Source organism: Sus scrofa, chromosome 10 (genome assembly GCF_054392235.1).
Source record: "Sus scrofa isolate SSC_HxYL_T2T_F1_AM1 chromosome 10, Sscrofa_HxYL_maternal_Yorkshire_Landrace_v2.0, whole genome shotgun sequence".
Classification (NCBI taxonomy): Eukaryota; Metazoa; Chordata; class Mammalia; order Artiodactyla; family Suidae; genus Sus; species Sus scrofa.
Genome location: NC_139392.1, coordinates 13,911,639 through 13,925,198, shown reverse-complemented (window position 1 = coordinate 13,925,198; position 13,560 = coordinate 13,911,639). Strand labels below are relative to the sequence as shown.

At 44.1% G+C, this 13,560-nt stretch overlaps 2 protein-coding genes across 7 annotated transcripts in view; both read right to left on the bottom strand.

Moving 5' to 3' along the window:
* The window catches only part of DISP1 (dispatched RND transporter family member 1), a 1,033,384-nt gene that overhangs the window by 306,287 nt on the left and 713,537 nt on the right, over positions 1-13,560 (bottom strand). The window lies entirely within an intron of this gene.
* The window catches only part of MIA3 (MIA SH3 domain ER export factor 3), a 50,904-nt gene that overhangs the window by 23,938 nt on the left and 13,406 nt on the right, over positions 1-13,560 (bottom strand). For 4 of the 6 annotated variants that reach the window (XR_014817342.1, XR_014817341.1, XM_021064133.2 and 1 more), the window contains exons 5-6: positions 11,587-11,748; positions 9,013-9,161 (exon numbers count right to left, since the gene is read on the bottom strand). Coding sequence is in view for 2 of the 6 variants with exons in the window: in XM_021064133.2 (XP_020919792.2) it covers positions 9,013-9,161; positions 11,587-11,748 (311 nt within the window). In the remaining 4 variants the exon portion in view is untranslated. Of the gene's footprint in view, positions 1-5,287; positions 5,636-5,682; positions 9,162-10,875; positions 11,058-11,444; positions 11,749-13,560 lie in introns of those variants that run through there. The other 2 variants (XR_014817343.1, XR_014817344.1) reach the window with 2 other exon arrangements.

Here is a 13,560-nt window from a genome sequence, read left to right as displayed (position 1 = left end):
TACATTTTATTTTTTACATACTTTCTAGACCCCATAGTATATCGATAATCTTTTTCTCTAAACAGTAAATTAACTTTTAAAGATATTTAAATAATGAAATGATGGTTTATATATTTGCCCCCATGGCTACCAGTTCTGGCATTCTTCACCCCTTTGTGTAGCTCCATATTCCATCTGTTGTTATTTTCCTGGAGACTAAAGGTCTTCCTTTAACATTTCTTAGGGGGCATGTGTGCTGGTGAATTCTTTCAGCTTTTGTATGTTGGGAAAAAAAAAATCTTCATTTAATCTTTGTTTTTGAAAACTATTTTGCAGGGTATGATACTGTAGATCGACAGTATTTCTCTTCAAGTAGAGTGAAAGACATTATTCTGCTGTAGTCTCCCATGCCTGGTTTCCAACAAGAAATCTGAGGTCACCCTTAATCTTAGTTCAAAATGTCTCTTTTCTCTGGCTGCTTTCATCATTTCTTTTGAGCAATTTGATTATGATATGCCTTGGGGTAGTTTTCTTCATGCTTTTTTATACTTGACTTTCATTGAAGTTCTTGGATCTGTGGCTTTAGAGTTTTCATAAATTTGGGGAAATTTTCACCCATTATTTCTTCAAAAAATTTTTTGACCGTCTCTTCTATCCTTCCTCCAAGGATTCCAGTTACACATTTGTTAGCCTCATTGAAAGTGTCCCCACTGCTCACTGATGATGTTTTTTCATTTTCCTTGAGCCATCTTCCCTTATATGTTTCATTCTGGATAGCATCTATTGCTATGTCTTCAAGTTCACTAATCTTTTCATCTTCGGCGTCTACCTAGCATTAATCCCACCCAGTATATTTATCACCTCAGGCATTTCATCTCTAAAATTTTGATTTTTTTAAATATTTTTCACGTCTCTACTTTTTTAACATCTGAAATGTGGCAATAATAACTTGCTTAATTTGAACATCTGTAGTAATTCTTAGTTGGTTGCGATTGCCTGATATTCTTTTGACTGGGAGCCGTACATTAGGAATAAATGTGAATTTTTTTATGTCTCTTTGACTAATCATGGGGCACCCAGAGTAAATGTTATCTGGGGGTATGTCTGAGTGTGTTCCCAGATGAGATGATGTAATTAAGCAGTAACGTAGAGCGCCTTCCCTGGTATGGATGGGCACCATCCGACCCACTGAGGGCCTGAATAAGAGGAAATGCGGAAGGGGACTTTGTGCCTTCCTTCTCGATTGCTTGAGCTGGAACGTCGGTCTTCTACTCCTGATGCTCCTGGGTCTCAGGCTCTCGGACCTGGACTAGAATCTCATCATCGGCTCCCCTGATTCTTAGGCCTTTGCACTTTGACTGATTACAATACCAGCTTTACTGGGACTCGAGCTTGCAGACTGTGGATTCTGGGAATTCAGAGCCTCCATGTGCACAGAAGTCCATTCCTTATAATAAATCTCTCTCTCTCGCTATACACACACACACACACACACACACACACACACACGCACACACATATATATAAAGAGATACATATAGAAATATACATATTTATTTTTCCCTATTGATTCTGTTTCTCTGGAGGACCCTGACTAATAGAACACACATTTTTTCACAGTATGGAAAATTACTGGAAAACGTTTGATCCTTTTTGGGTCTTGCTTTTAAGATTTGTTAGGTGAGATGTGAGCAGCACCTACTCTGAGGGAAGATCCTTCTAAGGACTCCATGTGTTCCCTCTACACACTTAGAGGGCTTCTTTGACCTTGAACAGTTTTGTCTCACGCATGTGCTGCTCAGCACTCTGATGACTACTCAAAGGAGACCTTTCAAAGACCCCCAGGGCTCCCCGCAGCTCTCCTCTCGGTCCTCTGCCCATGGCGTTTAACTGCTTTGCTGTCCCCGGACTTTCAGCTCTATCTCCTCAATGCCGGCTTCCTCCTTTCCCTGTAGCCTGGAAACGCTCTCAGTGCAGTAGGATAGGATGTGACAGCGGCAGACCTCATGGCATTTGTCTCTTTCAGGAATCACTGTCCTTTGTTGCCTCATGACTTGAAAAATGTAATTTCGTGTATTTTGTCTGATTTTTTTTGTTTTTTCTTTTCAGCTGTTTCAGTTTGGAGGGTAAAGCTGGTACCTATAAGTCTATCTTGGCTTGGTGCAGAAATCATTTGCTCATTTTTTAATGGTGAGGTAGTGAAATTAATTTTTAAATTACCTCTAGAGGAGGGTATCAACAAGTTGGATGGAATTAGGCCAAAAGTTAGACGTCTTTGAATAGATCTTATTTTATACATGGACTTTGGCTCTTACAAATATGTTAGGTAATTATAAAACAAAATCTTATAATGCAGTCCCTAAAAAGTGAAAGCAAAACTCAAACAATTAACCTGTGTATCCACTTGGTGGCAGGACGACAGAAAGGCTTTGTTTTCAAGCATACCCTAGTGGGATACAGGTTATAGATAAAAAGAACTGCGAACGATCCTTGCGATATTTTAGTAACATACTGTTGGCTGGAGTTGATATTGGTGGTTATGTGAATATTGTAAAATAAACGAATTAATTACGTCAATGTCAGTGAATAATTATGTTGATGTCATTTCAAACAGGGGAGAAAGAAAACACAAGGTCAGATAAATGTGGTGAGGTGAAATTCCACTCGCATCCTGACTTCTGATTGGGAGGATCCACGTGGCATCATGATGAAGAGTCAAGTCAAAAATCCCTATGTATTTCCTAGCTTTGTCCTCTGAAAAGGCCTAGAAAGGGTGGTCAGCTCAAAAGCAAGAAGCACTCTTAGTATCCAGAATGTTGCCTCTGACACCCAGTTCTCACTAAAAGGAACCAAGACTCTTTGGAAAAACAGCTCCTCCAAGATCTGAGCAGGACGTGTACAAAATGAGCTTGTAACATCTCGTTACACAGAAAGCAAGGGAAGGATCAGTGACCACGAGGTGGTGTCCAAAGGGCCCAGGAGCCAAGCTGAAGAGGCTCCCACGAACCAAAAACGGGAGAAACTGAGCATTGATAAAGAATAATAACCAGAATGGATTGTTAACACACCACATATTTTAAAATTCAGGCATCATCATGATTCTTTAAAATATTAGAAGAAACATACACACACAAACCCTTGGGCATCTCTGGATAATGCGAGGAGGACAACCTATTGTTTTGTATGCTGGACAGAAACAATCAAATATCTATACTGTCCTAACTATACAAACCAAATCTCGGTGTAAATAATAGTTGATTATAAGTTTCTCTTTGTAGACGTATCCCAGCCTTTAAATGAAGTAGGAACAATAGTCAGAAGAGTACCATTTTTCAGCCTGTAATACAGATCTCGTCAATGTCACTGATGATTAGTAATATCGACTAAAGAGGGACATCAGGACACCAGATGCCTCCCGATGGCAGTATATAGCATCTCCTATAAGTATTCTTGCCAAATGAAATGGAACCTGAATCCGACAACCCATCTAACCAGTTCCCAAGAAATGTAAAGAACCAGGGAAACACATTCAACTGCACTATGGGAATGTAGTTACTGGCAAAATCCACACCATGATACCCCCAGGAAGCCAAGCCAAACCTGTTTCTTCAATGAATACATTCCAACAAACAAAAGCAAACATCTATAGACAGAGTAACTGATGGGATGCTTGCCTTGCCATTGAAAATAACTGTAGGAGTTCTCATCGTGGCTCAGTGGGTTAAGAATTTAATTAGTATCCATAAGGATGTGGGTTCAATCCCTGGCCTTGCTCAGTGGGTTAAGGATCCAGAGTTGCCATGAGCTGAGGCATAGGTTGCAGATGTGGCTCGGATCTAGCATGGCGGTGGCTGTGGTGTAGGCTGCCAGCGACAGCTCCAATTCTACTCCTAGCCTGGGAACTTCCATGTGCTGCAAGTGTGACCATAAAAAGCCAAAAAGAGAAAGAAAGAAAGAAAGAAAGAAAGAAAGAAAGAAAGAAAGAAAGAAAGAAAGAAAGAAAGAAAGAAAGAAAAGAAAGAAGGAAAAGAAAATCCTGGAAAACTGGCAAAATACATGAAAAACTATTTTTCAGATAGAGAACAACAGGCAGCACATAACTGTGACTCCTGAGGGAAAGGAAACAAATGAGGAAAGCCCCGTGCTCTCTCAGCTTTCTACCTGGAGGCACTTTTAAGACCTTAATACAGGGAGGGAGACAGCAAGCAGAATATGCCAAACTTGCTGAGGAGGCAGAGATCAGGGTTTAGGGAGACTGAAGTGCCTGAAATATGCCGCAATAAGAACTACAAAAAAAAAAAAAAAAATTAGAAATCCGCACGGCTGTCTCCTTCGGTCTTGGGCTGAATTCAGAGCTGCACCTGTATAAGTAAGATTCCTCGAGGACTGGCAAAGAACAACTACAGGCAAAAAGAACAACTATAAATAAGGAGGCTGGAAGCTGAAAATTCCAGTTAACACAGAGCTGGGAGACATCTGTATTCCAGCCAGTCAGCATGAATTGACCTTAATGAATGCTGAAGGCCTTTAGCAGAGTCCAGAAAAATCACACCATAGTAGCAGGGCAACACTCACCCTAGAGTAAAAACGACTGTATGCACTGCACCTCCTAACAAATCTTAAAAATAAGACTGGAGAGGATCAAGCTAATCCACAAGTGACTTAACAGCCTAGCAAAACAAACTTCAACACTTTTTAACAGAAGCCACCAAAATCCAGGCACCCATCACCATTCACAGTGCCTAGCATCCAAAAGACAAACAAACAAACAAACCCCACAAAACTAGACATGAAGAAAGGCAGGCAAATGTATCCCATAACTAAGAGAGAAATCAACCTATGAAGATAGACCAAGAAATTGTAAGAGATGACAGAATATTAGCTTTAGAGGGCTTTAAAAGAATCACTTTAAAAGATGTTTAAGAATTTTTTTTTAATGACCATACAGAGGAGAGAAATGGAAGATATAAAGTAGGACTAGGAGAACCTTTAGAACTAAAAAGTAAAATAACAAATAAAAAATTCACTTGCTAGGCAGAACAGCAGATTAGATACTATAAAAGAAAAGATCAATGAACTTAAAGACAGCAAGAGTAAGTACTAGAAAAACAACAACAAAAAAGAACAGAGCCTTGGTGACCTGTGGAACTATTACATAAGTACAGTTAGAGTTCCAGAAGAAGAGGCAAGAGAACAGGGCCCCCCAAAAAATTTGAAAAAATAATGTGAAAACTCATAGAACTGTACACAGAAAGGGTGAATTTTACTAGATGTAAATTAGGGTTTAATTAACCTTAATTAACCTGACTTTTTAAAAAAGTGTGTTTATTCATAGATGACATGATCAAATACAGAGAATCCTATGAAATCTACAACCCCTGCCTAAAAATAATAGATAATTTAGTAAGATCATAAGTAAATAATAGGTAAATTTAGTAAGATACAAGGTGGATACACAAAAATCAATTATATTTCTATGTCAGCAAAAAAATAATTATAAATAAAATGTAAAAAAGATATCACTTACAAGATCAAAAATCATGAAGTAGGAGTTCCTGTCATGGCTGAGCAGTAATGAACCTGACTAGTATCCATGAGGATGTGGGTTTGATCCCTGACCTCGCTCAGAGGGTTAAGGATCCAGTGTTGCCATGAGCTGCGATGTAGGTCGCAGACACAGCTCGGATCCCTCGTTGCTGAGGCTGTGGTGTAGGCCGGCAGCTGCAGCTCCAGTTGAACTTCCATATGCTGCAGGTGCGGCCCTAAAAATACAGAAACAAAACAAAACAAAAGAAGAAACTGAAAGCCCAAGCCAGAACAATATGTATCTGACAGAGGTGTTGTATCCAAAATATATGAATATGAGGAACTGTTAAAATTCCAAAGACAAAACCCCAGTTTCAAAAGAGGCAAAAGAGCTGAAGAGCTAGTTCACACACAAACCCACAAAAAAGTGTGGGCACATGAAAAAGTGCTCAATATCAAAGCATCAAGAAAGGCAATGAAACCTCAAAGGCAGGCCCACAAGAATGGCTACAATTTACGAGTGATAATACCAGGCAAATATGTGACCAGCTAGGAACCTTATAAATTGTTGGTGGAGGTAGAGAATGGCACAGTCATTGCTGAGAATGGTGTGGCGGTTTCTCGTAAGATAAAATACACTGGGAAAGCACACGAGGGAACCTCCTCGAAGGAAGGGAACGTCCCATCTCTGGTTAGGGCTGTTTTCACGTGGGTGTGTCCGTTTGTTAAAACTCACTCGGCCATATTCCTAAACGGGGTGCGCTTTGTTATAGGCAATTTATAGCTGATTGAAACGGATTTAATTCATATAGCAACCCCCTATAAATTCTGGACCTCCACAAGAGGCTGAATTGGGTAAGAACAATTTGAAAAGGAAGGGAGGGCATTTCGAAGAGTGTCAAATCATGGGCAATATTAAGGAAGTACCATGGAGCTGGATGATGGGCCCGGGATTTCATTTCATTATTCTCTCTCTCTACTGTTACTATTTTGAAATTTTCCACACCAAAGCACTGAAAAAAACAATTTAAAGCATAACTTCCAATATTTAAAGGATTACTATGTAGAAAAGGAATTATATTCGAGGGGGAAAAAAATCACATGGAGGAAAATACAGAGTGGATATAAGAATAAACACGGAACAAGATACAGCCTTATAAGGTAAGCTGCCCCCAGCAGGAAGTGTTGATGCCTAGACCGCATCACTACTAGTCAGGGCTGCCGTGGAGGAAAGTACTGCAGTTTGGTGAAAAGCTAGACTGCCTGCCCTCTCAGGTCCCTCCCAGTCCTGAGATTCCATTAACTGGTCATCCAGGCATCTGATTTTCTGGCACGATTTTCCCAAAGTCAGTACCCACTGCTCCCCAGATCTACCAAATAACTATGTATACCACGTACTTGATACTCCACAAAAGCTATTTCATGTGTTTTCCAATGTTCACACATATTTGATATAGCTTTTTCTTTTTAATGAGATTTTAAGCCATGCCTGCGGCACGCAGAACTTCCCAAGTCAGGGACTGACCCTGCACCGCTGCAGAGACCTGCGCCATAGCTGCGACGACACTGGATCCTTATCGTCTGAGCCACCACGCCCTTTTCTTACGCCTTTCAGAAATCAGAATTATGCTTTATATCTCTTAGATTCTTCCATTCCTCACACCACACTCTGTACATGCTGTTCTTGCGCCAACACCTTTCAAATCATGGCTACTCTGCAACGCGAGCCCTTCCCCTTGCCCTTCATGTCTGCATCTTCTCCCATCATCCCGCGGGCAGAGACCGTCTCCTCCGCCACTTCTCTGTCCCCACCCAGGCCTAGGGCAGCAGCCACCATGTCCACAGATGAAGTGGACAGAGAGTCCCTCCCACATCTGAGGATGGTACATCTTAGGAGTGATGATGATTCATGCAGATATAACCAAACTCGAATTCCGCGGCAGCCTTCGTCACTGACAGTTTCATTATTCCAACTGCACAGGTCACACACGCCTCACTGCGGGGCAGCCGCCACTACCAAAACCATGGAGAAAACTGAAGAATGCTCGGGGTCCCTCCTTCCGTCCCATCCTGGGGGCCTTTCTCCTGAATTCCCCAGGGATTCAGTGTCTTCATACTGCCCTCTGACCATCCCAGTGAGAAGCTGGCAGGGCATGAGATCCTACAAGATGCCAGGCTCTGCACTAGACACTGGACGCCCGAAATTAATTCAGTTCTTGTAATGACTGCCTTAGGCATTATCTGCGCTTTAAAGGTGAGGAAGCTGAGGTTCAAACTTTAGTCATTTGCCCAAGCTTCCAAATGATGGACCTCCCTGAAAACCCATGTGTTTTACAGAACAAAAAATGACCCTTTCCTACAAAAGTCCTGAAATAACAGAACCCAGGAAAAAAATGTTTTTGTTGGAGAGGATACTTTATAGCCCCAAGGACAACTTGGCCTCCAAATTGTGAAAGCTTGCTGGGTCCCATAATTTACCAAGAAAAACCTCCAATTTCAACAAATACCACAAGGGGGCGCTAAGCCCTAGAAAGCGCAGATAAGCTTCTGGACAAATTAAATGTCTCCTTTGGATCAGGACTCTGGTTAGAAAGACGCATCTGAATAAATACTCAGCTATAAGGGACTCTTTCTAAGAAAAAATATGGCCATACTCCTTTCCTGCTTAAAACCTTCAAAGGCTTAGATAAGCTTCTGGACAAATTCACACGGGCCCTTCGACTCTGCTCAAAACAGGTCTGGGCTCATCTGACCTGCTCTGACCCACCTGCCACGGCAGGGAACCAGTCTATTCCACACACGCTTCCACCGTGGGGTAAGGCTTTCTCTGCCTTCTGGGTCACAGCAGGTCTCAGGTGGAGGTCGATATCCCCCGCTAGACTGAAAGGTCCCTGGGGGAAGAACCACGGTTCCTCTCTGTGAGTCTGTTTCTGTTCTGCAGAAAGGTTCACTGGCGCCACATTTTAGAGTTCACATATAAGTGATATCCTATGGTATTTGTCTTTCCCTTTCTGACTTACTTCGCTTAGTATGAGAATCTCCAGTCGCACCCATGTGGCTGCAGATGGCATTATTTCGTTTTTTTTTTTATGGATAAGCAATGAGGTCCTGCTGTACAGCACTGGGAGCTATAACCAGTCTCTTGTGATAGAACATGATGGAAGATAATATGAGAACAAGGAATGTAGATATAGGTGTGACTGGGTCACTGTGCTGTACAGCAGAAATTGACACGCCACTGTAAATCAACTGTAATTTAAAAAAAAGAAAAAGAAAGATAAAAAGGTGGGAAAAAAAGAACCCTATTTCACAGGTGTGCATACACTGTGCTGACCTGAACTAAGAACCCACCGGCATCATACACCTGGCATGTTTCAGAGACTATCCTCAAAGGCTCAGGAGCAGTTGCCACAAAGACACTGTGATTCTTCACCTCATGCTTGGAATCAGCTTGAAAACTGTAATAATCAGCATTCTATTCAAAGAAACTATATATGTTAAACTTACCATCTTAGTTAAACAAAATACCATTGAACATATGAGAAGAATTGCATTGTCCAAAGGCGTGACACCGGCTGCTTCTTCAGCGCTGGTTTCTAGTTGCTTTTTGGCACCAACAGCATCCATAACAGGAGTGCCTTCGGTTGTGAATAGCCCTGAAATTGAGGGAGAAAGCAAGCTAATATTTTATTTATGCTTCAGAGTTGGAATTGTTTCTCTTCGTTTTAAGTATTTATCGAGTGCCCGCTAAATACCAGTCACTATGCCTGGATATGTAGTTCTCCCAGTGACTTTTACATATTTAAAAAGAGTCAGAACCCCCATTAGAGCCATCACACCCTTCAGTTATAAAATGAATGTATCTCCAATCCACTCGACCCACCACCAGCCCCTCCATCACACCCCTGGCAATGCACCTGCTCTCAGAACAATGAAGACTCACAGGAAATGAGAAAAACAGAACTTTATACTTTTCCCATATTCACACTACCACATTTTTTTTCTTTTTAGGGCCTCACCCAAGGCATATGGAGGTCCCCAGGCTAGGGTCAAGTCAGAGCTACGACTGCCGACCTACGCCACAGCCACAGCCACGCCAGATCCAAGCCTCATCTGCAACCTACACCACAGCTCCCAGCAATGCCAGATCCTTAACCCACTGAGCAAGGCCAGGGATCGAACCCGCGTCCTCACGGACACTCTGTTGGGTTCTTAGCCTGCTGAGCCACAATAGGAACTGCCATATCATCACATCTAATAAACATTTATTTAGTGCTAGTAAAGCACAGTACAGAAACTGCAGACGAAGGGTGTCGGTCTGCAAACTCGCACCCATACTTGGCGTGGCATCTGGCACCTGGCAGGCACTCAGCAACCACTTGCTGAACGGGTGAATGACAGCTACACAAAAGAAAATATGGTAAACACCGAGAGAGACCAGAGGGGACTGCACAGAGGACAGGGCCAGGCTTGCAGCTCTGGAGAAGAGGTAGAGTTCCAGCTCTACCTGAAGGGATCCTTAACCCACTGAGCAGGGCCAGGGATCGAACCTGCATCCTCGTGGATACTAGCCGGATTCATTTCTGTTGCGTCACAACAAAACTCTGAAAACATCTGTTTTAAAAACATCTGTTTTTAAAGATTTTGCAAGCAAAGTCTTTCCTAACCGTAAAAGTTTTTGAGCAAGAAAATAGCAAGTCTTATTGGTATATGACTCTTTCTCAACAAGCAGAATCTTTTTGAAGTACAAGAGTTTAGAAATACAGAGTATGGCGTTCCCACTGTGGCTCAGCAGGTTAAGAACCCAAGATAGTGTCCATGAGGATGCAGGTTTCGTCGCTGGTCTCACTCAATGGGTTTAAGGATCCAGCGAGCTGTCGTGTAAGCCAGCAGCTGTAGCTCCGATTCAGCCCCTAGCCTGGGGACTTCCATGTGCTGTGGATGCAGCCATAAAAAAAATAAAAAATAAAAAATAAAATAAAACAAAAAGTAGAATTAGAGAGTATTATATATGATTGCAATACCCTCTGGAATATGGGAGACCTCTGATATGCCATTCCTTCTCAATTAGCTGAACTTCGATTCCTACTCTGACTTCCCCTATACTTTGAAGAGGGTGGGGGGCGGGGGGGGGCAGCCCAGGGCTGCTAGGCCTATGGTATCACACGGTGATGCTGTACCCAGTTAGAGACCATGGCCTCTAAAAACACAAAGCTGGAATGATGTCTCATCATCATACTCGAGAGACAGAGTAACACAGTCAGAAGTTCTTGTGGTCGACTGGTGCAAAGAATGAGCTACACAAAACTTAAAAGCTGGTGATGCTATTATTTGGGCTGCATTATTAAAAAAAATTTTTTTTAAAACAACTTTTTTTTTCTTCTTTTTTTTGCCTTTTCTAGGGCCGCTTCCTGCGGCACATGGAGGTTCCCAGGCTAGGGGTCAAATTGGAGCTGTAGCCACGGGTCTATGCCAGAGCCACAGCAATGTGGGATCCGAGCCATGTCTGCAACCTACACCACAGCTCACGGCTACACCAGATCCTTAACCCACTGAGCAAGCCCAGGGATCGAACCCGCAACCTCATGGCTCCTAGTCGGATTCGTTAACCACTGCGCCACGACAGGACCTCCTAAAACAACTTTCTCAATTCAAATGAAACAAGCTGCTGTCCGAGGGATGTTTACTGCGCTCGGTGACCGAGGATCACGAGTGTCCACACTGTACTATTATGTACCGCAAAGTTCTGTACTGTCTCCTCGAATCTGTTCTTTTATTCGTTTATTTATTTTTTTTACAGCTGCAGCTGGCAGCATATGGAAGTTCCTGGGCTAGGGGTGGAATCTGAGCTACAGCTGCCTACACCACAGCAACACCAGATCTGAGCCACCTCTGCAACCTACACAGCAGCTCATGGCAACCCTGGATCCTTAACCCACTGAGGGAGTCCAGGGATTGAACCTACATCCTGATGGATGCTAGTCTGGTTGGTTACCACTGAGCCACGACGGGAACTCCTAGAAGGCCTCCTTTAGGACGGGCCTCTACTTTGTAGAGGAAAAATAAGCGAGCTTTATTTACCTGGGTTTCTGGCTTTCTCAGTCTCCGGTTTTTGGGACGCTTCTAAGGGACCCATGTCCCTGGTCACGGGTTGATGCACGCGGCTGGGCTCCTCAGGAATCTGCATGGTAAGAGCTGCTGTGCTCTCCTGTGGGCCGCTCTCCTCCAGCGGTGGCTGGATGTCTACGGGAAAAAGAGAGCCCCGCGCTGGCAGAGCCCAACCACGCTCCCGCCCAGCACTCCCTCCCCACCCACCCCAGGGCCCTCATCCTGCCCGCTGTGCTGGCACCTGTGGGGCACACCCGGGCTCGGAAGTAAGAGTTTCAGCTGCTTTCCTCTCACTTCACAGATGGCTAATCTACAGCAGAAAACGTACAAAGAAACTCTTATCCCAAAGGTGTTGATCACTAAATGTGTTTATGGTACGACTCTGATACGCTAACTTCCCTTGGTGCCGCAGCACCTGCCCTACACGGACAAAGGTGCAAAAGGAGAGGCGGGTCAGAAACAGGAAACACGTATCCCACGCGGAGAGACCCGAGCCCCTCCATACATAAGTGTGCTCGGTCAGAGCTGGCGCAGAGAAGGGCCCTACGGGCGGCAGCAGCTGGCAGAAGGGCCGCTCGGATGGTTTCAAAGAACCTCTATGAGTCGGAAGGAGCATACTCTTCTCTGTCCCCGAGAGGCTCAGGGCACAGCCCAGTGTGACCCACAGTGAAGACGAATGTCTTTGAAACCCCATAGTTTAGCCTGAGATTCATTTGAGTCTTGCATTCGAATCCACAGTAGAGCTTTGACTACATATAAAAGTGTTCCCAGCTCCAAATGCTCGGGACCCCAGGCAGCCTGGGAAGACACTCCTCCTGTGGTCTCTGCGCCCAGGGAGATACTCTCAGCTCACACATCTCCGTTTGAAAAGCATGTGGGCAGAGAAAAGAGCATGAGCCAGGAACCAGCTTCTATGAGACGCTGGCTCAGGGTCCGTTCACTCACTGTTTATTTACTGGATGGCTTCTGCATCAAGTGCTCTGTTAGAGGCTCTGTGTCCTGGTTTGTCCTGGATTAATCTGAACGTGAGAACCCGATGGCTGGGTAGAATTTAACTCACCTATGCACATAGCATAGATGGAAGTGGGGGGGGGGCAGTTCCCTCTGTGGCTCAGAGGGTTATAAACCTGCCTAGTATCCATGAGGACCCGGGTTCAATTCCTGGCCTTGCTCAGTGGCTTAAGGATCTGGTGTTGCTGTGAGCTGTGGTGTAGGTCACAGATGCAGCTTGGATCCTGCATTGCTGTGGCTGTGGTGCAGGCCAGCAGCTGCTGCCCCGACCCCTAGCCTGGGAACTCCTATGTGCTGCAGTAGTACACACTCCCCCCAACCCCGCCCCCCAAAAAAAAATTAGGGGGAAGAAAGGACTCACTCAGGCAAGGCATCAAGTTAAGCGCTATGCCAGTAAATCCTTAGACAGAGAGCAGTGATTTGACGATGAAGAAAATGTGTTCAAAAAAGCCCTTTCATGGAGTTCCGGCTGCAGCACAACAGTATCGGCTATATTTCTGCAGTGCCAGGACACAGGTTCAATCCCTGGCACAGTGGGTTAAAGGATCCAGCCTTGCCACAACTGTGGCATAGGTCACAACTGTGGCTTGGGTCTGATCCCTGGCCCAGGAACTTCGTATGTGACCCGGTTGGCCAAAAAAGAAAAAAGAAAAAAACCCCTCTCATACTTTTGCATGAAACATGTACTATGTCAACAGGTCTATTTTATACATCATTTCTTATGTGTGGCTTTATCTTTTTATAGTTTCCTTTTGAGAATGCTTGCCAGTCTCAGCTGTCTAAGGGAGGAAGAGGGCAAGAAATCCTTATCCACACCCCCATCTACAAGAAAGACTGGACGGGTCATGAGGCCGTCACTGTGCTGCCCCTCGCCTCTGGGCCGCTGTGAACTGGGGACAAAGCTTTACAAATAGGGCGCGAGGCCCTTCAGAGCCC